At 40.6% G+C, this 25,288-nt stretch overlaps 2 protein-coding genes across 2 annotated transcripts; one reads left to right on the top strand and one right to left on the bottom strand.

Annotated features, from left to right (window-relative positions):
* Positions 1–487: 487 nt before the first annotated feature.
* LOC138964981 (serine/threonine-protein kinase Nek4-like) lies at positions 488–14,930 on the top strand. The gene is made up of 17 exons (XM_070337100.1): positions 488–830; positions 1,757–2,023; positions 2,545–2,645; positions 2,809–2,905; positions 3,317–3,424; positions 3,787–3,944; positions 4,179–4,421; positions 5,095–5,317; positions 6,762–6,935; positions 7,496–7,681; positions 8,282–8,336; positions 8,646–8,740; positions 9,116–9,237; positions 9,786–10,042; positions 10,678–10,735; positions 12,266–12,347; positions 14,291–14,930. Exons 1-17 carry the CDS (start codon positions 744–746, stop codon positions 14,387–14,389), a joined length of 2,412 nt encoding a protein of 803 aa, XP_070193201.1. The 5' UTR covers positions 488–743; the 3' UTR covers positions 14,390–14,930.
* A 5,785-nt stretch (positions 14,931–20,715) lies between these two features.
* LOC138964980 (ubiquitin-like protein 4A) lies at positions 20,716–24,574 on the bottom strand. Its single transcript, XM_070337099.1, has 4 exons — positions 24,427–24,574; positions 23,438–23,543; positions 23,093–23,301; positions 20,716–21,426 (listed from the first exon to the last, which is right to left on the bottom strand). The coding sequence occupies exons 1-4, from the start codon at positions 24,472–24,474 to the stop codon at positions 21,349–21,351; spliced, it is 441 nt and encodes a 146-aa protein (XP_070193200.1). The 5' UTR covers positions 24,475–24,574; the 3' UTR covers positions 20,716–21,348.
* Positions 24,575–25,288: the final 714 nt, after the last annotated feature.

The raw sequence follows: 25,288 nt of genomic DNA, 5'->3' as shown, positions 1-25,288 counted from the left end.
GGGGGAAGAATTTACCCGATGCTCCCCAGCATGTCGTAAGAGGCGACTAACGGATTTGTAAAGATTTTAGCCTAAGCAGTATGTAAGAAATGTTAAGTCCTTTGTACTGGAAACTTGCATTCTCCCAGTAATAAGGTAATATATTGTACTACGTTGCAAGCCCCTGGAGCAATTTTTTGATTAGTGCTTTTGTGAACAAGAAACAATTAACAAGTGGCTCTATCCCATCTCTCCCTTTCCCCGTCGCGATATAACCTTCGTGGTTGAAAACGACGTTAAACGCCAAATAAAGAAAGAAAGGAAGAAAATGCTTGTAAGCAAAGAGCAATAACTGACTCTGAACCGCCAATCTCAAATCGCCACACCGGATCCTGAGCCTGGGGGCTCGAGCACCGACTCGCCGGACCTCCAGACTCAGGATCCGGCTCGCCGGACCTCCAGCCACGGCCATCAAAACATAGCCCATAATGCATTCCAGTTCCTCCAGTACAGAAGATCAAGCACTTGTTGTTTGGGACGCTATTTCTGGTTGTGAACGTGTCTTTTTGCCTGCAAAAGATGAATTTATGATCATAGTAATATGGGCGAGGGATTTTTAGAAATAACACAGTACCTTGCCGAAAGAGATCTTCAGATGTGGAGTTCCCTCGTGTGAAAGCGAGATTAGACTCGTATCAAATAGTCAGAAACGGACATTTTCGAACGAATGTGACTGCACGTGAAAAGATTATAACGAACAAAGAATGGACGAGTTCGATCGAATAAAAGTCATCGGGAAGGGAAGTTACGGGGAGGTATGGCTCGCCAAACACAAGAAGGACAAGAAACAGGTGAGTGTGAAAACAGTTTGCACACCGTTATAATCAACTTATCAAGTGATCTTTAGTGTCCTTGTTAGGTGTGTTGCAACCAAGGCTGTATGAGTGTATAGCTGCAAATTTGTGACAATGGTTTTATAGTTTCAGCAAGGAAGAAAGAAACACTTTAAATTTGGAGGGGTATACGGTAAGGCGTAGTATTACGAACAGTCAGTATCGGGGACAGTTGGTGTAACTGTGAGGACAGCTATATAAGTGACTGTTTCCACTGTTGTTTTGTTTTGTGAAGAATCTTTTTTCCTTGTTAATATATTTTTTATAATAATAACATAGTTTAAGGGTCTGGAAAAAGTACCTGCATAAGCCTCCCATGTTTTTAAGTGTCCCATCTCTTGTTTTTAGGTCTGTCAGTGTCACATAACAGTGATGTAGCAACTAGCATGCACAATATCATTTCATCATTTTCAATCATACAACGACTCGGTCACTCAGTGATAATGCTTTGTCTGTGGGACAGATTCTTAAAGGTGTTAATGTATTTGATGAACATTTCACAATATCAGTAATATTACACACGAACATACACACACACACAAGTACACACCATTTTAAGCTGTGCCCCAGTCTCCTCCACTTTCCGACCCTACCTTTTAAGATTATCATTCCGTAGTATCTGTAAATGTACCTCCAAGAGTCTTATATATATTCATCAACAAAACTTGCAATTGTTGCACTTTGTTATACTTATAGTTATAGACCCTGCTTTCACAATGCTTCTGTTTATAACATCTGTAAATTTACGGACACATCTGTAAGTGTTCAGTAAACAATATAATAGTTAATACCAATATCAGCATATTTCTTATATGGGAAGCTGTAGTTTTCCACATTCCTGAGAGTGATATTAAAAAAAACCATGTTATTAATTTCTTTTGCAGTATGTCCTGAAGAGAATCAACCTTCAGAGAGCCTCCAAAAGAGAGCGCTCCTCAGCAGAGCAGGAGGCCAAACTGCTAGAGAAACTGAAGCATCCGAACATTGTGTCATACAAGCAATCATTTGAAACACCAGAAGGGATGCTGTACATTGCCATGCAGTATTGTGAAGGAGGTGACCTGTACACAAGACTGAAGGAACAAAAGGGGACTCTCCTTGAAGAGCGGCAGGTGGTGGAGTGGTTTGTGCAAATTGCCATGGCCCTACAGGTTTGTGTTTCTTTCTTGTAATCAGTCTGTAAATTAAAAACCTTGCTTTGGCTGATCTGTATGTTATTGCCAGATGGTAACTTTTCCATCCGCTGTTAGATATATATATATTATTAGTGTTATTCATTCTTGTTGTGGAACTTTAATTGGTGCGTTTATGATCTGAGTGCAGTGTTGTTCCCAGACACAGAAGACAACAGGTCAGTTGGGCATGGATTTTCAATATATATTGGTCAAAATGACCTGGCCGCAAAAAAAAATTGTTGTGTCAAAAGACATCCCGTGTGTCAAAACTTCAGACATTCAACCGGCCTAGGGTCGAAACAATGCGTCAGGTCAAAAAATAATGCGTAAATAACTGTAAACTGAGGGCCTAGGAACTGCACAGATAGTGTCATTCAATTCATTCTTGTTGTAATGCTGCTCAGTCTCCCTGACAGTATATGTGTGTGAGGGCATGTGTTTGCATGCAAGCAATTTGTTTTTTAATAATTTACATCTATCATGTTTTCTCGTTTCAGTACATGCACGAGCGAAACATCCTTCACAGAGATTTGAAGACCCAGAATATATTCCTCACCAAGAGCAAAATCATCAAACTGGGAGATCTTGGCATTGCTCGGTAGGACTTCATGTATACACACTTTTGAATTAATTTGTTTGAGTTATCATTTAGATTGCTCATAGGGTAGTCATAGCTACTTGAGGTACATGTTCTTGTTTCTCATGATCTATACATGGTCTTTAAATACTTAGGATTACAGGGTTTTTCTTCTGCTTTTCAGAGTGCTAGAAGGTGCCTCTGATATGGCCACCACACTTATTGGTACCCCCTATTACATGAGCCCTGAGCTGTTTTCCAACAAGCCTTACAACCATAAAGTGAGTGCGAAGGAGTTTGTATGCATGACTTTATAGTTTATGTTTGCAGGCATTCATTCATGTTTATTGCTTGTCTGTGGAAAAAATGAGGAACTTGTTAAAACCTGTGCTCTTTGCAGGGGCTGACACACTTCTGAATCTATTTAGAATCTTTTTATGTAAATTATAGATGTTTAGATTATACTAATTTATAGGGAATTGGGTTTTAACTTGGACATTTTCTGTCTACATTTATTGACTCTCAGTCTCAATGGGTCTTCTTCAAATGAGTGTTGTCTTTTGTTTAACTTTTGGGTATTAAATTGTTAATACAAGGATAGGGCCTTTGTCTGTCAACTTTTTATCATAGGATTTTGATGAAGAAGAAATAATCATATTACGGCTGCTGATAAATGTGGATTTGTTTTTCAGTCTGATGTATGGGCTCTTGGTTGCTGTGTCTATGAGATGACCACACTCAAACATGCCTTCAATGCCAAAGACATGAACTCATTAGTCTACAAGATCCTGAAAGGAAAGGTAATTCAGATAGACGAGGTTTGATCAAGGCTATTTGGAATATGTTTCACAATTACTTTTTTTTTAAAGCTGAAACCGGTGCTGTATTTTAGCTAGCCGGTGTTTGAATACATTTCTTTTGATAGTTGTCTTTCTTTGGAGTGTGGGTGGAGGGGGAGGAGCTGAGGTGCTCCAAAGCAAGCATTGAAAGGTCAGAAACAGTTTGTTTATTTTTGATGTGAGGCCTTGCTGTATGTAGGGAAAATCCAGCACACACAGTGGACACACACACATGAACATGCAGATGCATACACACATGCATACACTCTTAAGCGCACACACATTCCCCTGAATATTCTCTCACATTGCTCTCACTATTGCAGCTGCCTCCTATGCCACGGCAGTACGGGCAGGATCTGTTGAGTTTGATGCGATCGATGTTGCACCAGGACCCGGAGAAGCGTCCCAGCGTCAACCGCGTTCTCAGGGATCCATACATCAAACGCAACATTGCAATATTTTTGGAAGACACCAAGCGAGGGTAAGAATAGCCCCACAAGCATATATTGCTTGTTTGCTTGGCGTTTTGTGTCAATGAAGTGTTTGATGCCTACGAGAAAAGTTTAGTTTCAGTTTGATGAAAAGTTTAGGGGTAGGTGTGGGAAGAGGGCGTTGAGGTGCGAGGTTGGAAGACTTTCTTTCTAAACAGACATTGTGGTCGAATTTGCTGAGTAAAATGCCAGATCATGCACTCAGTGCTTTGTGTCCTTTTCAGAATACGAAGGCCAGCCAGTGCAGCAGGCAGGAGACCACCATCAGCCGGTTCCAACCGATCCTCACCAGCCTCAACCGCTGCATCTAATGTTAGCAGTGCAGTCAGCAGTATTGAACCAGCACCTTCAGGGTCTGGGTCCAGTGCATCATCTGCTTCCGGGTCGCAAGAGTCAAGGGCTTCTGGAATGCCTGCACGCCCTGGCCAGCGAGTGTCATCTGCACCACGAAAAGAGCAGTCAGAAAGGTTGGAGGATGTCCTTTCTGTTTAGCATTATGCATAAGCCTGCTGAGCCTGGTCGGTATGAGATAAAGACATGTACAGCGGTACCTCAGTTATATAACCTCCATACATTATGTCGTAAGAGAGCAGGGGTAAATTCACTGTAATACTGAAGAAAAAGTCTGAGAAACTCAGGTCTTTATCAAGTTAATGTAGAAGGAGTCTTGAAACAGGTTACTGTACCAGCAAGGGTGAACGTTTGTCTTTGTTATTAATCTTTTTGGAACACATCTTTCTTCAGTCTTTCATCCTTTTCAAGTTTCTGTTTGATAGCGCTGTGCTGTTGTTACCTTGTTTTACAACATGCAATAAACATGAACGATCTGGTCCCACAGCTTATGGCGTCATAGGGCTGCTTTCTGCTAACATCTACACCTCACCCATCATCATGTTAGATTTTGTTTTAACATTGTTACAGAAATGACCCAGTCCTGATGATGTTTGTAAAATTGTTACAAAGATGAATCAGGTTTGACATCATTTTGTAACATTGTTACAGAGACGAATCAGGTTTGACATCATTTTGTAACATTGTTAGAATGTTACAGAGACAAAGCAGGTTTGACATCATTTTGTAACAGTGTTAGAATGTTACAGATACGAATCAGGTTTGACATCATTTTAATCATTGTTACAGAGATGAACCAGACAGCTCGGTACTGAGGAAGAATCTGAATGTGAACAGTGCAGGAGACGCCCCATCTTACAAACCTTCCCATGCTAGAAGACCTTCTAGTTCAGCACCGAAAGATCTAGAACCCATCAACGAAGTTGCAGCGGCAAAACCACGTCGAACAGAGGAATCAGAAAGCGAGAAAGAAGACACTGTCAAAGCTAACACTGTGAAAGAAGTGGTTGAGGTAGATGAACGTTTTTGTTAATTTAAGTTACGGGAATATTTCTTTGTTTTACAATTGTGAGAATAAACTGTGTTCAGTTTCCAGTCATCTTTTGTCAGTGATATGTGTACATATCATCTGTCTGACTGCCTATAAGAGTTTTATATATATATATATATATAGCTATTCTGATGAACACGTGGGGGAATTCGGGGGCTGTGATTGGATGGTCTCTTCCGATCATCAAAGCATAATGCTGCGGAAGTCGGCCATTTTTCTCAATATCCAAAAGCATATTGTCAATAACAAAGACGCATGGTTCCGGTTTCTTCCACGTGTATAAAGTACACGCATATCTCGCCAGGTTTGTTTATGTGACAAGTCGACAGACGATGCCATTTGCTTTGTATGTGTTTTTGTTGTTGCTTAATGTACATGACATACATTACGTGTAAAATCCAGTTCTTTAACAGGCAACAAACCGTGCAAATTTCCAAAAGCTGCAATCTGAAGCGACCTATCTCTGATTCTAGCAGACGATCTCTCCAATGTTTAACACAAAATCAGCAAACTCTCCTGTCACATAGAACGTCCATTGTATAGTGCAATGTTGAAATGAAGTTACCGGTCTGAAACATTTAGTCGTTTCTTCTGAGACAATCCTTGTTCTCTTATCATCTACAGATTTACCGCAGTCTTCACCACGCGAATTCCCAACAGAAGTCAGACTTTCGAACATACAATATACGTAGGCAAGCATGATACGTCATGACGTCATATGATTCCTAGCATATTGACGTAATGCTAAACATCCGGTTATCTCGAGTTTTCTCCGTAATACATGTCCGTGGGTTTTTCAATGTTCGGTTATTTCCGTGGCTTCATGCGGAAAGGGAACCGTCGTCTGCAATCAACGACATGGACCATTCTGGTACTTGTTGCTGACAAAAACATGATTTTAACACAGAATTTAATGTCAGAATAGCTATATAAACGCTATTGTGTTTTCATCGTAGCAATAGGGTCCGATATTTAGACTCGAACAAGTATAATGCAACTCGTCTTCGACTCGTCGGCATTATACTTGTCTCGTCTAAATATCGGGCCCTATTGCTACGCTGAAAACACAATAGCTGTTAATATTAATAAATGCAGAAAGACATTCATTCTCTGTCTATCTCTCTCTCTCTCTCTCTCTCTCTCTCTCTCTCTCTCTCTCTCTCTCTCTCTCTCTCTATAGAATGAAATGTGTTTTTATTGTGTTTTTTAATTTTCCATGTACCCTCACGGGGTTTTTATCGGAATAAAACTTGACTTGACTCTCTCTCTCTCTCTCTCTCTCTCTCTCTCTCTCTCTCTCTCTCTCTCTCTCTCTCTCTCTCTCTCTCTCTCTCTCTGGCCTTGTGCACACTGATCTGCCTTCTCTGTTTTTATACACCTATACTCACGGCACCTGAATCTGCAGGTGAAGGAAGAGCCCAAGCCAGAGGAAGGGAAGAGGAGGAAGAAGAAGAAGCTGGTGCCAAACAGAGCACCGGGAAACAATGTGCAGAAAGAGTCCGCCTCAGGAAACAAAGAGAAAGCAGTCGCAGAGGCTGAGGCTGAGGCGTTATCAGCCAGAAGTGAATCGGAGTCAAAGGTGCCTTCTTTTTTCCCTTGCCTTTGATTAAATTACTACCATTATTTTACTGAAAACATCTTCCGAAAGGCAAGTTAAGCCTGAAAAAAAAGAGAAAAACAAACAAAACTATGCATGCTTTGCTTCTCTTGAGAGTGTCACCATACTTTTACTAGACAAGGCAGCTGCAGCTTGCTACTTGGTAGGCCAACGGCCATCATGATACAAACAATATATATTTTTTTTTTTTGCAAGAGGAAAGCTATTTTCCTGTTTTTATTTGTTACCCAGCTATCTTCCTAGTTTAATTTGTTATATCCGTCTTGCATTGTCTTAGAATTTTGATAAAAATGTCTGTCAGGTGAGTGTTGGTGCGTCGGGATGCAGTTACGCACCTGTCGATTGGTGTCCTGGTCCATGCCTTCCAACTTCTGCTGGTTTTTATTCATAGTTTCCCTTTCTTAGACAGTTTGTCTTTCTGGGATGACGAGCACAGCCTAACCGGCTGTAAACTGCAAAACATGGGGAATGCTCATCCACTGAATAAAAATGTACTTTTGTTTTTCTGTTCCTGTCGACAGAGTGATCGCCCCAACTCGGCTAGACCGCTGCCAGTGCCCAAAGCCGCCGTGAGTGAAGGGTTGCCACAGAAACGAGCGCCTTTGGCCGCACAGGCCCGAGTGAAGTCAGAAGACAAAGCCACCACCGATTCTGCCTCCTCCAAGTCCTCCTCTTTGTCTGATGGCTATTTGGAAGAGACGCCAAGAGTGAGACTTTATTTAATTTGATTGGCAATAACCCGATTTTCCCAAGTTAACCCTTCCACTCAGTGAATCTCCGTCGCTCTTCTTTCAGTATGTGACATCCCTTCCACTGGGTTGATTCGGGACTTAGCCATTTAATTATTTGATTTCTTTTTTTTAATTTGTTTTCATTGCAAGATGTAGAACCCTGTCTCTGTTTCCTACAATGGTAACTGGTGTAAGTATGGGGGAACATGGTAGCAGGCTTATGTTCCAGCAAGATTTTGATTTGTGCGAAGGGGAGTTGCATGGTGAAACTATGAATGAAAGTTGATGTTTTTCAGTGATGAAAAGAGGGAATGTTTTTGGGTTTTTTGATCAAACTAAACAGAAACTGAAAGTTAATTTAGTTATCCACAGCAGGTATGTCTTGATGGTGACAGGGGCTTGCTAGATTCACTGATGATCACTTTAGCAAGCCATGGAAGTCACCTAAAGAATTACTTGGTTACCCCCTTCCTTATCAAAGGGCTTTCCTTTGTGTTGAATAGCTTTAAAGTTCTACCCAACTGCTGATCTCTGTCATACTCATAACACAACCAATTTGAATCATTGAAATTGCAGAGTATGCCCAACCTGTCGGCTCGAGACAGGAGGAGGAAGGAGAAAGCTAGCAGCTGTAAGTATTTGATTTAATCTTTTGTTTTGTGACTAGCTCAAGAAAATGTACACAGTTTGTTCTTTGACAGACTATCTGCAGATGGATTTAGATTTTACATTTGATAAAATTCAGAAAGTGCTGACATGAAATGTTTATTTGCAAAAGATTACAAACTTGATAAAGCTACCCTGGTCATGAAATAGAAAGCTAATCTACCCAATAGCAGAAGATGTACATATATAGTGGTTTTCTTTTTTGAATGTGGTTTTGTTTGCTGCTTTAAAATCACAGGTGTTACAGTATATTTATTCAGCTGTTAATTTTTAGCAATGGATAACCCACCATCAGCAAGAAATGTCAGGTTACGCAAAGTTCCTGAAAGAAGTGGATCTGAGAAAGTGACAAAGAAAGAGAAAATAGAGGTAAGTTCTTGTTTCTTTCTCCACAGCACGTGCCTTCTAAAGCACATCTATACATGTACATGCAAACACACAGTGACAGTGACACACATGCAGTTGTGCAAGCGCTTGAAGCTGAACAAACTGCACACACACACACACACACACACACACACACACACACACACACACATATGCCCACATGCAGAGAAGTAGTAACAACTGGAACTAATAACTTCAAATGCCGTTGTGGTTCTTTAGTGTTTCTTTTTACATAAACTAAGAAAACTCTCATTCTTTCACCTTGCCTTTTTCCTTAGATAGCAAGATAAGTGGAGCAATTCTGAGTTTTGTATGCATGTTTTCTTGCTGAGACTTGAAGCACCCATTCTATTTCAGGCTCCCAACATGGTTGCAATACAGCCCCGGCGGCAGAGGGTACCATCACTTCAGGACAGTAGTTCTTCCGACGAATCACTGCCAGTTCCAGATGAAAACACAAAGGACAGGGAAAAACGCAGGTAGGCAGAGAGAGAGAGAGAGTATGTCAAGTGTGTGTGTGTGCGTGCGCGTTTGTGTGTGTGTGTGTGTGTGTGTGTTATTAGACAGAGCATTTTTGTCAGAGTTAGTCTCAGATGATTTTCTTCTAGTTCACAGTTTCTATCATTCTTTTTGTCCAGCCCTTTTTCCTCCCTGCATTGTTCCCTGTACTTTTTGTCAAGTCCCTTTGCTTCTGTGTTGTTTTACCTGCTAGTTAAAGTTAAACTAATTTACTTTGTTCGTTTTTATGTGTGTAACTCCTCGTGTGTTAATTATTGCGTTTCCTTGGACTTTTTCCTCCTCCTCATCAACTATCCTGTCACCATTCCACCCCAACCCCAAAATACAGCCTTTCACAGGCAGTCGAATGTGACCATGCAAAAAATGAAAATGAAAAGTGGTCTTTGTACTCCTGCATTATGATAAGAAATTCATTCAACTTGGGTCAAATACCAGACAGCGGACATGTGTGAAGTACAAGGATGGGTTAGCTGATTGTTATGCTGTGTAATGTATCTTGTATTTCCAGAGAGAACAAGGAAATGAACAACTTCATCTGTCTGCTGGACAACACACTGAAGATGAACAACGAGGTGGACAAATCAGAGGAAGAAGAACTGACAGAAGTGCCAGTCAGCGCACCTAGACCTGTGATAAATGGCCGACAGAAGCCCGTCCAACTGGAGCGGAAGCACAGCTCTTCGGACATCGTGACCCCCAAGGAGGAAAAGAAACCTCCCCCTGAAGAGCCAGCTCCCATGATTCATAAATCAGCTTCCATGCCCAGTGCGTGTGGTGGAGTACACTAAATACAGTCGAACCTGTCGATAACGACCACGCAAGGGACCAACCCAAAGTGGTGGTTACGGATAGGTGGTCGTTATGGAAAGGCGAATTATATAGGTTAGAACTTTGTTGGGATCTTTTGGATGGTTGTTATCAAGAGGTGGTCACCAGGGCAGGTTCGACTGTACTGTGTGTTGGAGAAGGATGTGCTTATAAGAATAGAGATTTAAAGTGTCTTGTAGGTAAAAATTTCTTTCTAGGTGATTTTCATGATCGAGTTGTGCAGTAGGATGAGAGACAGGGCTGATTCTCAGTCTCTAGCCACTTTTTTGCTGTTTATTTTCTGTTGAAGGGTTATGCACTCAGTTGTTAGGATAACAACATACCCTTTGTTTATCTCACGGAGGTTGTAATTTGTGAGATGCCATGGATAAGATCCCCCAAAAGACACCATTATTTAATTTTTAAAGTGAGCAAAATAGTCAATGTCTTTTTACCTGTGTGAGTTTGTGTTCCTTCATACTTTTTGATTTTAAAAAAGTTGTTTGAAGAGAACAATGCTGTTTTTTGGTTGTCTTCAACAGGTTTGTACTTATTTTGTACTTATCCAACCAATTTACTTGTGTGTTTTGCAGGCGTTGAAACACTGACAAATACCTCAAGGTTAATGGACAGAATTCGACTTCTATCAAAGTAAGTGTCTGCCGTTGTTTTTAGAGTGACCTTGATTAGCAAAAGAAAGAGGGAAAAAACAAACTTTCTTTTTATGGATGAACAGTTGTCTGGTACACTGTAAATGTGCTTCTAGTGAATCAGTCTTGTTTGTTCTCTGCCTGTAACTAATTTGGATTGCTTTACCAGGTGGTAGAAGTGAACTTTGAGAGAAGTGGTGCCCTTGACTTGGGGTGAAAGCATTGTATACAAGTAGTTTTTTTCTATGGTTCATGTTATCTGCTTCGGCATAACTTATGCATGTATACTTGTTTTATTAGAATCCAAAAAATATGTAGGAACGGAGACTGTATGGCTATATATTTCCCTCTTAGCAGGCCTATGGCATCTTGTCTGAACATACCGTACTTTCCGGGTGACAAGGCGCTTCGTTATCTAAGACGCACCCCCTTCTTTTTAAAAAAAATTGTAATCCAGTCACCCATTGGACGCAGGGGGCCGATAGGGCGCACCAAAATGACCCAGTTTTTGCCATGAGAGGTGGTTCCCCTGTCATATCTGAGAGAGGAAACACTTCCTGCATCGGGGTCAGTGACGGACTTTACCTGAGTGAAAATATGTGTGCTCTGTGTGTGCGGCCAGATCAAAGGCATTGTGATAGCTGGGTGGCCTTGTTAAAAGACACGACCTTCTTCCCAGGGGTCAATGACCCAGTTTTTGCCATGAGAGGTGGTTCCCCTGTCGTATCTGAGAGAGGAAAGTACTTCCTGCATCGGGGTCAGTGACCGAGTTTAACAGAGTGGAAATCTGTGTGTGCGGCCAGATCAAAGGCAGGGCAGTACCTAGTAGCTGAAACATGCATTATCACAAGTTGTTTGACTGGTACTCAAGCGGTCTCTTTGATTTTTTTCGTATTTCATACACGGATTAGGCGCTTTGTTATACAAGACGCAGGGGTCGAACTCGAGGAAAAAAGTCGCGCCTTATGACCCGGAAAGTACAGTAGTTATTGCTCAAAGCGCAATTTTTGTCAATGGACTCAGACAGGGTAAGTTTATTGCACTAGGTCAGGCATGAGCAAGATCGGTCGCCCGCTCGCCACAGACATCCAGAAATGAGTGTGGGCGAGTAGAAAGTCTTTTATGATCGCCCACTTGGCGAGTGAAAATGTTGGGTCTGTGGTATTATCATTTTTCGAGCGACGATTGTCTGTTGTGAAGCACCAAAAAATGGGTAAACTCAAACAAAAAGGTCGAAGACACCGAGGGGGGACACGCTGTGCACCAGCTAACGCAAGACCAGCGTGCTCGTGTCGCTCAACTGATCCGATCGGTACAGGCGCTTGCAAAAAAACTGCTCTTCTTTCACCATGTTTGAATGGATGAAATCGTTTTGTTCTTTGGTAACTCATTTTTGTGGGCGAGTGAATTTGTTTGTGGGCTAGTCAATTTTGAAATTGACTAGCCCACAAGGCGAGTGAAAATTTTGGAACTTGCTCGTGCCTGTAGGTCATCAAGACTCTTACTCAAATTGACTTGTGTATTTGTGCAGGGACTGTGTCCAGGGAGTTGGTTATCCCATTCTGAAGAAAGCCTATGACATTCTTGACCATATAGAAGAGGATGAAGTGGAGGTAAGTGGTGATGGAGTTTGGATTCATTGCAGTATGCTGTTTTGGTTCTTTTGTCAATATTCATGGGCTGCTATAGACGGTGTTCGGAAATAATTATGTCATGTTTGTATGGGTTGTCAGGGGTCGACACTAACTTATTTGGCCTGGGGCCACACTGGCCCCAGAGATGGAAATTGCTGGGGCGGAAAACAAAAATCTGGGGCCCACTCTCAGTATTCACGTGCGGAAATGCATTGTCTGTTTTTCTTCATTGTACTGAAGCCAGGGAAATTCTTTCAACCATTTGACATTGAAATTACGACAGCGCTTCGCACTTTTGGCTGCATCGGTCTCCTTTTTTCGTTTCTCTCCACCCTGTTCTTCATCTTCATTTCCATGTCTTTTTACACCAGGGATGTGTCGCCACATTTTGCGTTTGGCATTTGAAGGCGATACTTATCTCTCACGCTAAAGAGCGCAATCTGGGAGTTATTTCCCTTGCGGCATTGTCCTTCGACGATTTCAATGTATTTTTTTCTTGACTGCGGCATTGATCGTAACGCAAATTTCAGTGACGACTTTGACTTGCGATTTTTAGTGATTGGCTCTGGCATTAGAATTTTCGGTTTGTCATTGTTGGAATTTATCCTGGGGCGGAGTGGGCCCCAAGCTTCGGCAATGTTTGGGGCGGAACACAAAACTCTGGGGCGTTTCGCCCCCCGCCCCCGCTAGTGTCGAACCCTGGTTGTGAAAGAGTGAATACTCTTGCTTTTAATGAGTCAGACTTTCCTAATTGACATTATAGGCCAGTCATTATTAGCAAGGGGTGTGTCTAAAACACGGGGACAAGGAGAATGAGCTCGACTCACTTAAAGCAAGAGTACTATTTTACAACCATACAAACCCGACAGTTATTTGTAGAATTTGTGGACTGGGTGGCCGAGTGGTAACGCACTTGCGCTCGGAAGCGAGAGGTTGCGAGTTCGACCCTGGGTCAGGGCGTTAGCAATTTTCTCCCCCCTTTCCTAACCTAGGTGGTGGGTTCAAGTGCTAGTCCTTCGGATGAGACGAAAAACCGAGGTCCCCTCGTGTACACTACATTGGGGTGTGCACGTTAAAGATCCCACGATTGACAAAAGAGTCTTTCCTGGCAAAATTGTATAGGAATAGATAAAAAAATTCCACCAAAATACCCGTGTGACTTGGAATAATAGGCCGTGAAAAGTAGGATATGCGCCGAAATGGCTGCGATCTGCTAGTCGATGTGAATGCGTGATGTATTGTGTAAAAGATTCCATCTCACACGGCATAAATAGATCCCTGCGCCTTGAGTCCGAGTCTGGAGATACGCGCGCGATATAAGATTTCATATAATAATAATATTTCCATGTTCGTGGGCTTTTAGGTGTTTGGCCGTTTTTCGTCGCCATTTACGCAGTCGTACTTTGTTTTCAAGGCATATTTGCATTTTAACTCCTCTACATTTGTCTGTGTTTTTCATCTTGGCTAATGTGAATATTAATAATGACAAGGTGGAAAAATGGTGTATAATTATGAATGTAAAATGCATACAATATTGTTCTGTACCATGCACATTTTCAAACAGTGAGGATTTTTCAGTCCTAATGTCTTTTTGTTCAGCTATACTGCCTTTTTAGTCATCTAAATTGGACAGGTTTGAAGAAGAGGCGAAGACCAGTGTTTCTTGATCAGGGGGGAAAAAATGATGATCAAACAATATTTAGCACACTGTCACATAACAATAGATTTGTGCAATGTAGTGCCCTACTGCTCAGTTGACAGGTTAAAGCTGGATTTCAGAGCATGTCCTTTGTTGAGAGCACACCAGGAATGATTCAGACAGGCTGTGCATGAAATTATGTGTAATGTTTTAAAAGAATAGTGTTGAATGGCTTTTTGAATTTTCTTTCATAATAATTTCTTTTCTTGGTTGTCTTGTGTAGCCCAAGTTGATGGATCTTCTTGGCAAAGAAAAGTTTGATGAGTATGCAGGCAAGATCTGGCAACTCAAGTTCTGCGAGGAGTCTCTCTTCATGTCATGATAAAAAAAAGTGGTGTAGATTGACAGCTCATTGTGCGACACATTCTCTTTATTTGCTTCTGTTGATGTTTTGGGTGATTTTAAAACCTCTGTGGCTTTTGTGGATACCGGTATTCAAAATGTCTGAAATCGCAACAAAATTAATGGAGCGTTGATTTGACAATCTAGGGACAGCTACTGTTTAAATGTTGTGTTTCTTTGCCTTGAGTATATTGTCAAAAATGTTGTTTTTATATTTAGTCAAGTTTTGACTAAATATTTTAACATCGAGGGGGAATCGAAACGAGGGTCGTGGTGTATGTGCGTGTGTCTGTCTGTCTGTGTGTGTGTGTAGAGCGATTCAGACTAAACTACTGGACCGATCTTTATGAAATTTGACATGAGAGTTCCTGGGTATGAAATCCCCGAACGTTTTTTTCATTTTTTTGATAAATGTCTTTGATGATGTCATATCCGGCTTTTCGTGAAAGTTGAGGCGGCACTGTCACGCCCTCATTTTTCAACCAAATTGGTTGAAATTTTGGTCAAGTAATCTTCGACGAAGCCCGCAGTTCGGTATTGCATTTCAGCTTGGTGGCTTAAAAATAATTAATGACTTTCGTCATTAAAAATCGGAAAATTGTAAAAAAAAAATTAAAATTTATAAAACGATCCAAATTTACGTTCATCTTATTCTCCATCATTTTCTGATTCCAAAAACATATAAATATGTTATATTTGGATTAAAAACAAGCTCTGAAAATTAAATATATAAAAATTATTATCAAAATTAAATTGTCCAAATCAATTTAAAAACACTTTCATCTTATTCCTTGTCGGTTCCTGATTCCAAAAACATATAGATATATGTTTGGATTAAAAACACGCTCAGAAAGTTAAAACAAAGAGAGGTACAGAAAAGCGTGCTATCCTTCTTAGCGCAACTACTACCCCGCTCTTCTTGTCAATTTCACTGCCTTTGCCATGAGCGGTGGACTGACGATGCTACGAGTATACGGTCTTGCTGAAAAATGGCATTGCGTTCAGTTTCATTCTGTGAGTTCGACAGCTACTTGACTAAATATTGTATTTTCGCCTTACGCGACTTGTTTTTGTTTAAGTTCAGGTGGGTGGGTTTTTTAATGTTGCTTGTACTTACAGAGTATAAAGTTGATGGCAAGACTTGTGGCTCCTTACACCTGTCTGTTTGACATCAAGATTACCTGTATTTCTATTTTTGTTTGTTTGATGATTATATCAGAACAGTAAAAGCCGTCCAGGGAATAACCTATCACAGCTCAAATTGTCCAGTCCATTCTTTACACAGTAGACCTTCAAGTCCAGGCTTTGTTTAAGTACTTCATGACCGCAACACGGTGGCCTAGTGGTCCGCCCCGTGAGCGGGAGGTCGTGGGTTCGAACCCCGGCCGGGTCATACCTAAGACTTTAAAATTGGCAATCTAGTGGCTGCTCCGCCTGGCGTCTGGCATTATGGGGTTAGTGCTAGGACTGGTTGGTGTGATATCAGAATAATGTGACTGGGTGAGACATGAAGCCTGTGCTGCGACTTCTGTCTTGTGTGAGGCGCACGTTAAATGTCAAAGCAGCACCGCCCTGATATCACCCTTCGTGGTGGACTGGGCGTTAAGCAAGCAAACAAACAAACAAACAAACAAGTACTTCATGTATTCATATATCTTCTCTCCTTGAAGTCCAATCCAGTACAACCCCTCCAAACATCTGAGAAAATAAGGTCTCAGAAAGGAGGAAGTCTTAAAGGTTGTCGTCTACATTTTTGCTTTTTGAGTCACTTGAGAAAATGTGACTCTATGTAATCGGTCAGTGTTAGTCTGTCCGGCCGGCCGTCCGGCCGGCCGGCCGGCCGGCCGTCCGTAGACACCACCTTAACGTTGGACTTTTCTCGGAAACTATCAAAGCGATCGGGCTCATATTTTGTTTAGTCGTGACCTCCAATGACCTCTACACTTTAACGATGGTTTCGTTGACCTTTGACCTTTTTCAAGGTCACAGGTCAGCGTCAAAGGAAAAATTAGACATTTTATATCTTTGACAAAGTTCATCGGATGTGATTGAAACTTTGTAGGATTATTCTTTACATCAAAGTATTTACATCTGTAGCCTTTTACGAACGTTATCAGAAAAACAAGGGAGATAACTAGCCTTTTCTGTTCGGCAACACACAACTTAACGTTGGGCTTTTCTCGGAAACTATAAAAGTGACCGGGCTCAAATTTTATGTGAACGTGACTCCCAGTGACCTCTACACTTTGACGTCTGCTTTGGTGACCTTTGACCTTTTTCAAGGTCACAGGTATGTCTTGAAGGAAAAAAATTGAAATATCATATCTCTGAAACTATTCATCGGATTTGATTCAAACTTTATAGGATTATTCTTTACATCAAATTATTTACATCTGTATTGTGTTGTGAATAGCAATTTCTTCCTGTCCATCTGATGCCTCATATAATATTCAGAACTGCGAAAGTGACTCGATCGAGCGTTTGCTCTTCTTGTTTTCAATAATCTTATGGTTAGATTTCGATACTAAATTATGTCAAATGATGAATGAACCATGGGGAAAAAAGTTATAGAAAAAAAATTTTTTTTTTTTTTTTGGGGTAGCGTGACTCACGCTTCCAATATTTTGTTTTCTGTTTGCTGAGAACATGTGCTTTGCCTAAAAATACTGACCAATCAAATTCATGTCACTATGCTTATAGTCACGCCCAAACAAGTGCAGCAACAGTTTGACACTGGAGCGCTGTCCACGCTTTTTTATAAACGCACAAAATGCATGGGATTTGAGAGGAGTTTTGCGCTTGGCATTTTCCTAATAAGATTATCCTACTATGAGTATTACGCTGGAATACTACAATGAATTTTCAAACGGCTACACTGGCTTCGTCTTTCCTGATCGAAAAGGGGTGTATTGTAGATAATAGACTGCATTTTAATGGTCAAATGGCGATTTTGGTATAAAAATGTAGACAAGGACCTTTAAAATGGGGTTATGAACATAAAATATCAAAAGGCAGGGTCTTAAAAGAGAGGGAGTCTTAAATTGGAGGGTCTTAAAAAGGGGGTCCCACTGTACATCACATGATTCCTTTAAGTCTAATAATTAAGAATGTTCCAGGCCTGGCCGTTCCCTACTCAGAAACTTGTTTTCAAGCTTGACACCCTCACAAAGCGGTTAACTCTAAACTTGATTTTATTTGTACTTCCTAACGTTAGGCAAAATGTGCGAGCAGTTTTTCTTCACAAAGTTTGTATTACCTGTTAGATATTTTGCTTTGATTTTGCCTTTGAGACACACCTTATCATTGAACCTCTCGGCCAGTGTATTTTAAAAATCAATTGGGATGTAACTAAGCGTCACAACAAACATTCTTGTATATGTGAGGTGACACTGACAGATCTGCTGTTGAGCAAAGGAATTGTTTGTTTGTTTGTTCGTTCATGGGCTGAAACTCCCACGGCTTTTATGTGTATGACCGTTTTTACCCCGCCATTTAGGCAGCCATACGCCGCTTTCGGAGGAAGCATGCTGGGTATTTTCGTGTTTCTATAACCCACCGAACTCTGACATGGATTACAGGATCTTTTTCGTGCGCACTTGGTCTTGTGCTTGCGTGTACACACGGGGGTGTTCGGACACCGAGGAGAGTCTGCACACAAAGTTGACCCTGAGAAATAAATCTCTCGCCGAACGTGAGGACGAACTCACGCTGACAGCGGCCAACTGGATACAAATCCAGCGCGCTACCGACTGAGCTACATCCCCGCCCTAGAGCAAAGGAATGAAATGCTATGCTCAAGGGTTAAAAAGTTCATACGATTGGTCAGTCATGTTGAGCATAAAGGTGAACATAATGTTAATTCAAATACTGTTACTATGTGAATTTTTCAAATGGCATTGCTGCATGTTGTGGCCAGTTCAAGTTTAATGTTTACGTGATCATATTATCTAAATGGTAAGAAATTAAAGCGTGATGGATTTGTGAGACAGGATTTTATTGTAAACATTATTTATAAACAAAAAAAATTGGAGGCCATGTTTTGTTATGTGTTTGGGTTTATTCAAGTTTGATGTAAAAATGCATATCACACAAATATCATTCTGTTTTGTGCATTTTTGTGTGCAACTAACCACTGCCTCACAAACTTTTCAGAAAAAGAAGTACTGTATATTGTTCTCTTAAGTACCTGTACAGCAACCCCCACAGATGTTCTGTCCAGAGGGACCCTGGACTCTGCTTATTTTTTTTTGAGTGAGGGAGAATGTGTGTGTGTGTTCTGGCTTTTCAAGTACGTATGCATCTTTCTGCTTCAGTGATACTTAAGGCATTATAAGTCTAGCTTGATGGGTGTCTTCACAAATTCATGCTCAAGAACTACAATGCATTTATTCCACCTGCAATGGAGTGTCATATCATATTTCCTTTTTCTGGCCTAGTTTTGTAATGTAACTGAGAATTTGTGAGTGCAGATTATGGAGGCTTACCAGTAAATAATGTTTTGCACTTGTTTTACTTGAACACTATTTTATTGACTCACATGCGAAGCAAAAGTGAGTCTATGTACTCACCCGAGTCGTCCGTCCGTCCGTCCGTCCGTCCGGAAAACTTTAACGTTGGATATTTCTTGGACACTATTCAGTCTATCAGTACCAAATTTGGCAAGATGGTGTATGATGACAAGGCCCCAAAAAACATACATAGCATCTTGACCTTGCTTCAAGGTCAAGGTCGCAGGGGCCATAAATGTTGCCTAAAAACCAGCTATTTTTCACATTTTTCCCATTTTCTCTGAAGTTTTTGAGATTCAATACCTCACCTATATATGATATATAGGGCAAAGTAAGCCCCATCTTTTGATACCAGTTTGGTTTACCTTGCTTCAAGGTCAAGGTCACAGGAGCTCTTCAAAGTTGGATTGTATACATATTTTGAAGTGACCTTGACCCTGAACTATGGAAGATAGCTGTTTCAAACTTAAAAATTATGTGGGGCACATGTTATGCTTTCATCATGAGACACATTTGGTCACATATGATCAAGGTCAAGGTCACTTTGACCCTTATGAAATGTGACCCAAATAAGGTAGTGAACCACTAAAAGTGACCATATCTCATGGTAGAAAGAGCCAATAAGCACCATTGTACTTCCTATGTCTTGAATTACCAGCTTTGTGTTGCATGACCTTGGATCACCTTGACCTTGGGTCAAGGTCACATGTATTTTGGTAGGAAAAATGTGTAAAGCATGTGAGTCGTATGGGCTTTGCCCTTCTTGTTTGATATAATGGCATTTTAGTTTTTACTGCATATTTTTCTGTGCAGAATATGTGGGTTGTGTGTTTGTAGCAAGTAATATCACAGACTTGGTCAGATTCTCAATGACGAATGTGACTGGAATGTGTCCAGTTTTGCAACACATACACTGTTTGTTAAATGTGGTTAGATCATAAGTAGTGTGTGTATGTCTCAGATGGTTCAATGCACAGAAGCTGGTTTAAGTGCACTGTTGTCTCCCAGCATTCCATGAGGAATGTGATCCCGTGAGATGAGACGAGAGCCAATCAGAAAGTGATTTGCCTTTGAATGGGTTGGAGTGCATGTTAAGGTCAATGTGCTGTAGTTCCAACTTTGGAATTCATGTATTTTGCGTTGGGCCTGTTATTTACAAAGTGACATGAATTTCCCCTTCACTCTTTCCTTTGGTTGAGCTACATACCCGTAATCTGCGGGGTGACAAATGTTTCTTTTTCTACCCCCCCCCCCCCCCCCACACACACCTGGAAGAACTTGAGATCTTTATTGCATGTATGTATGTATGTATGTGTGCACATGGGGATGTTCGATCACTCGGAAGAGTGTGCATGAAGTTGACTAGGAAAAAATCCCACATTGAGCCTGGGGATCAAACTGACCGGGAAAGCAACAAACTTTTTCTTTCTTTTATGGCAGAAGCTATTTCAACCAAGCATACAACTTACCCACTATGCTATCATAGCAAAATATCAAGCACAGCATCATCGGCATAGACTTAACTACCCTACCAATGTTTGGCAGGGCAAAAGAAATTGTATTTTTCAAAGGAATGAAGTTGTAAATACTTAATACAATAGAAACATTGAATACAACATATCACTATCCTCGGTAATAAAGTTTATTTTAAAGAAACTGCCATTATTGCTTGTATGCTCTGTGTGCTATATATATATCTGCAGTTATTTTGCCTCTGTAAAAAATTGTGCCTCTGAAATGAATGCCTGCTCACTCTCATACATTCCTTTGTACTACACATCTTGTTCATTATTACAATGTATCTCCAAAACATTTATTAATGCAATCACATGTACAGCGGCAAACTATAAAACCGAACACTCTTCATTTTCTCGTATGTTGTACACCCTCCACTGTTTTAAGTTTCTCGTATCTCTGGCATACGCATTCAAACTATTCTTGGACAGTCGGAAACACACGTTCTGCTTTTTCATGAGCACACACACAAACGCATAAAGTATCTAACGACAGATGATGCATCAGGCGAACTGTACAATGAGGATGACAAAGTCAAAAAGCCACAGACTGTAGTTAAGTTAAAATCTTAAGGGAGGTAAAATATGTACATGGGTCAGGAAGAAAAGGTCTTCATCTTTAATTCACCCTTTGGGCCAATCCCATCATTAATGATGATTGCATCGAGCATATCCATTTAAAAATTAATATTGTTCTATTTAAGTCATGTCACAATTATTTCATGACTCTTTCCTCTGGAACTGTTACAATCATGGATGGTAACAGAATGACCACGGTCCATCAAAATTAGAAGGCCTTGATTTTCTCCACCCTTTTTCTTCTAGTTCTTCCCTTCTAGCGCCCCACCCCAGATGAGCCTGTAACACTAACATTGTGCATTTTTGCAGTCTATCTATAATTGGGATTTTATGAAGTATCATTGATGTCTCATTTTGTTGGCTGCGAATCTGTCGATGTCATCCAAGCTAAGTTGTGACAATCCCCTCTCAAAGCTCTGCAGACAGAAATGAAAGTCTCCATTAAATGTTATATAAAGAAATTCTAAAGCTGAATAACAATGCCAGCCCACATACACACCCGCAAGCAAGCACTCTCTCTCTCTCACGAACACACAAACATACATGCAAGCACACACTTGCAAGCACACACACACACACACACACGTACACCAGCAAGCAAGCACTCACTCACACAAGTACACACAAACCCACACGTTTGTAATTGTATATATATATAATATGATATATAAACAACACAATAAAAAGTCCAAAACCAAGCCAGAATGTCGCATCTTTTTAAATCCAAATTTTCGGCCCGCAGGCCTTCTTCAAGGTGCACAGACCAAGCGTCTATAGTTACAACACAACAATGGAACATCCGATCGTACGTCACATACAGACGTAAAGTTACATTCTTCAAAAATATGATTAGTATTTAGTCTCTACCAGCCCCATGCCTTTTTGAATGTATCATGAATCAAGGGTCTATGGTTACAATTAAACACATTTATCAATAGAACATACATGTAGTATGTCACATGAAGACGTAATATTACTGTCTTCCAGAAAATCATTAGCTCAAGTGTATAGTCTTTGCTAGCACGCAAGCCTTCTATGCAAAGTGTCTATGGTTACAAATAAACGCATATAATAGTACGTCATACGAAGACGTAATATTATCTTCTTCCAGGAAATCAATATGACACTTTTTTAGTCTCTATCAACCTTAATTACAAAACTACGGACAACACACATACACTCTCACTCAAACACACACGCACACACATTCCTGAGAGAGAGAGAGAGAGAGAGAGAGAGAGAGAAAGGAGGGGGGGAGAGAGAGAGAGAGTGAGAGAAAGAAAGCAAACGAGAGAGTTAGTGATTTGCGTGCTCGGCGTGTGTGTGTGTGTGTGTGTGTGTGTGCCTGTGTGTGTGTGTGTCTATGTGTGTGTGTGTGCGTGTGTGTGCGTGTGTGTTTGAGTGAGAGTGTATGTGTGTTGTCCGTAGTTTTGTAATTAAGGTTGATAGAGACTAAAAAAGTGTCATATTGATTTCCTGGAAGAAGATAATATTACGTCTTCGTATGACGTACTATTATATGCGTTTAGTTGTAACCATAGACACTTTGCATTGAAGGCTTGCGTGCAAGCAAAGACTATAAACTTGAGCTAATGATTTTCTGGAAGACAGTAATATTACGTCTTCATGTGACATACTACATGTATGTTCTATTGATAAATGTGTTTAATTGTAACCATAGACCCTTGATTCATGATACATTCAAAAAGGCATGGGGCTGGTAGAGACTAAATACTAATCATATTTTTGAAGAATGTAACTTTACGTCTGTATGTGACGTACGATCGGATGTTCCATTGTTGTGTTGTAACTATAGACGCTTGGTCTGTGCACCTTGAAGAAGGCCTGCGGGCCGAAAATTTGGATTTAAAAAGATGCGACATTCTGGCTTGGTTTTGGACTTTTTATTGTGTTGTTTAAATAAGCTTTGTTAAGCTTTAAAAAGTTTTCCAGCCTTCATTGTGTGGCGTGGTGCAGAGGAAAAAGAGTTTCTTGAATTCAGTATATATTATATATATATATATTTTTTTGCGGGGGGGGAAGTGACTTCACAATGACTTCAATAACAGTAACTTCCCTCACCTTCCTAAATTCAGCCAGCACAAGATCAGCATCTCGTTCCCTAAAGTGTCTCTTGAGGAACACCAGCATTTTCTGCCACACAGGGGGGAGGGGAGCGGGGGCCTGGTGATTGCCAGTGACAGGTGAAGGAGTGTCTCTGGATGATTTCCTCACCACCAGGGTCAGTCTTGCTCCATCTTGAATTTCATAGTCTTTTAAAAGCTTGTCATCTGAAAAACCAAACAATATCATAAAATTATACATGACTAAGCAAGAAGTGTACACGTAAAGAGATTAAGAATTCAGTGTTTGAAGCAAAGAAACTCACATTAAGTTTAACTTTTAATAAGAACTCTTTAGACTCACCTGACAGAGCCTTTCCACGGTACAGCAACTTCTGCTCACTGACAGGTATGGACATGAGAGTGTGAACCAGTTCTTTCACCTCACTCACCTGACTGCTTGGGGATACCTGCACACATTTAAGTTTCGCTCAGTGACTACAGTTATCATTTTACATTCAAGCTGTCTTGTACAGTCAAACTTGCATGTCTATAATGATCACCCAAGGGACCAAACAAAAGTAGTCCTTATACTTATATAGACAGATGGTCGTTACAGAAAGGTGAATTATGGGGTGGTTCTGGTTGTAATGGGCAGGTGGTCATTATGAAGAGCTTGTCGCCAGGGCAGGATTGACTGGATATCATAAAGTAATTTTGTAACCTTTTTTTTTTTAAAGAATGACAAAGAAAATATTGATCTTATGGTGTCAATGTTCTTCAAAAAGGAAGACAAATCTAATATTCCAAGCTCTCGATTCATATGAAGCATAGCAAAGCCAATGGGGAGGATATTTCATTTTCACCAGAGAAAGCTCTTGCGAAAATTCAAAGAATAATGTGGAACAGATATGCCACAAGAGCTGATCAGCTTCAAAAAAGGCCTATTGCTGTCTGTATTTCACAGTATTATTTTTTGGTCATGGCTGGAGAATCAACGACCTGGTTATGGAGCAATACGGGCCAAGAACCAGCGAGTCAGTTGGTGAGTTACGGAGCCAGGACCGAGGAGAACTGTGTCTGGGTGGGTTTTTTTAGGAGAAAAATGTATGGAGATCAGAAAGACTTGTATCTTGGCAACAGCATGATCGATCATGAGCAACTGACTGAAGCGAGATATATAATGGGTCTTCGTCGCTACCTTTGTAACTAAGATTATTAAAACAAGACCCTGACTTGTTTGTGCAACTGCAATGCCAATGGACCTGGTCTTGAAAAACGAATCTCCTCAAGGAGGCAGACGATGGCCAATTTATGTTGGAATAGTAAATGCAAAGATACGTTGGTACTTACTGCAAAAGAACTTTCTTGTCCATTCAGAACCTTGACCGAAACATGCATGATTTCGCCAGATGACAGTTCCTAGTAAGTTTACACTTACTTGAAACCGGAAGTCAACAGACCTAAACAGGGGTAACTCCCCTTGATCTAAAAGTATTTGTTTATGTGCTATCAAAATCAAAGTCTCGAGCAAGTACCACCAAGGTACCGTTGGACTGTTCTTACCACCCCGAGCTCCAAACCGCTGCTAAAAATTGTGAATCGATATTCCATCGAAAAATGTTTGATTTTCCAACAGCATCTATTGTTAAAAGTTATTTCACACAAGCTGCCTCTTCCGAACTTCAACTTACACTGAATGACTGCTGGTAGGTAATAGTGCTAATAATGATAATAACTTAGAGAGAGGATGGGGGAGAAAGGAGATCAGAAATTATTTCTCAAATACCTGCACACAAATGTGCGGGCTTCCTTCATCGGGCCAGGGACCTAATATAGGTCTATGATCGGGCACAGTTTGCGATGAGGTGTTCTTGCGAGACTGTAAATTGTCTTGCAATCGCGTATGAATTTGGAGTCATGCACTATGTCGTCTTTCGGTACCTCATTTTCCCCTCCTTTTCTTTGCATTGTTGGATAGATTATATTTCTTTCGAATATACTGAGGTATGAAGAAATAAAAATGATGAAGAAAACATTAGTGCATAATCACCAACTTGAAGAACTACTTGTTACGCTGACGTGTGTAAGAAAGCGTTCATAGTACAGAGACTGTAGAGTTATGTATACTCTACAGTCTCTGGTAAGAACAAACATAATAAATCAAAAACCAGTGTCCATACATGCTTTTTCAGCATCGAATGTAGTACAGACA

Source organism: Littorina saxatilis, linkage group LG4, assembly GCF_037325665.1.
Source record: "Littorina saxatilis isolate snail1 linkage group LG4, US_GU_Lsax_2.0, whole genome shotgun sequence".
NCBI lineage: Eukaryota > Metazoa > Mollusca > Gastropoda > Littorinimorpha > Littorinidae > Littorina > Littorina saxatilis.
The sequence above is the reverse complement of the archived record's forward strand: the minus strand, read 5'-3'. Positions and strand labels throughout refer to the sequence as shown.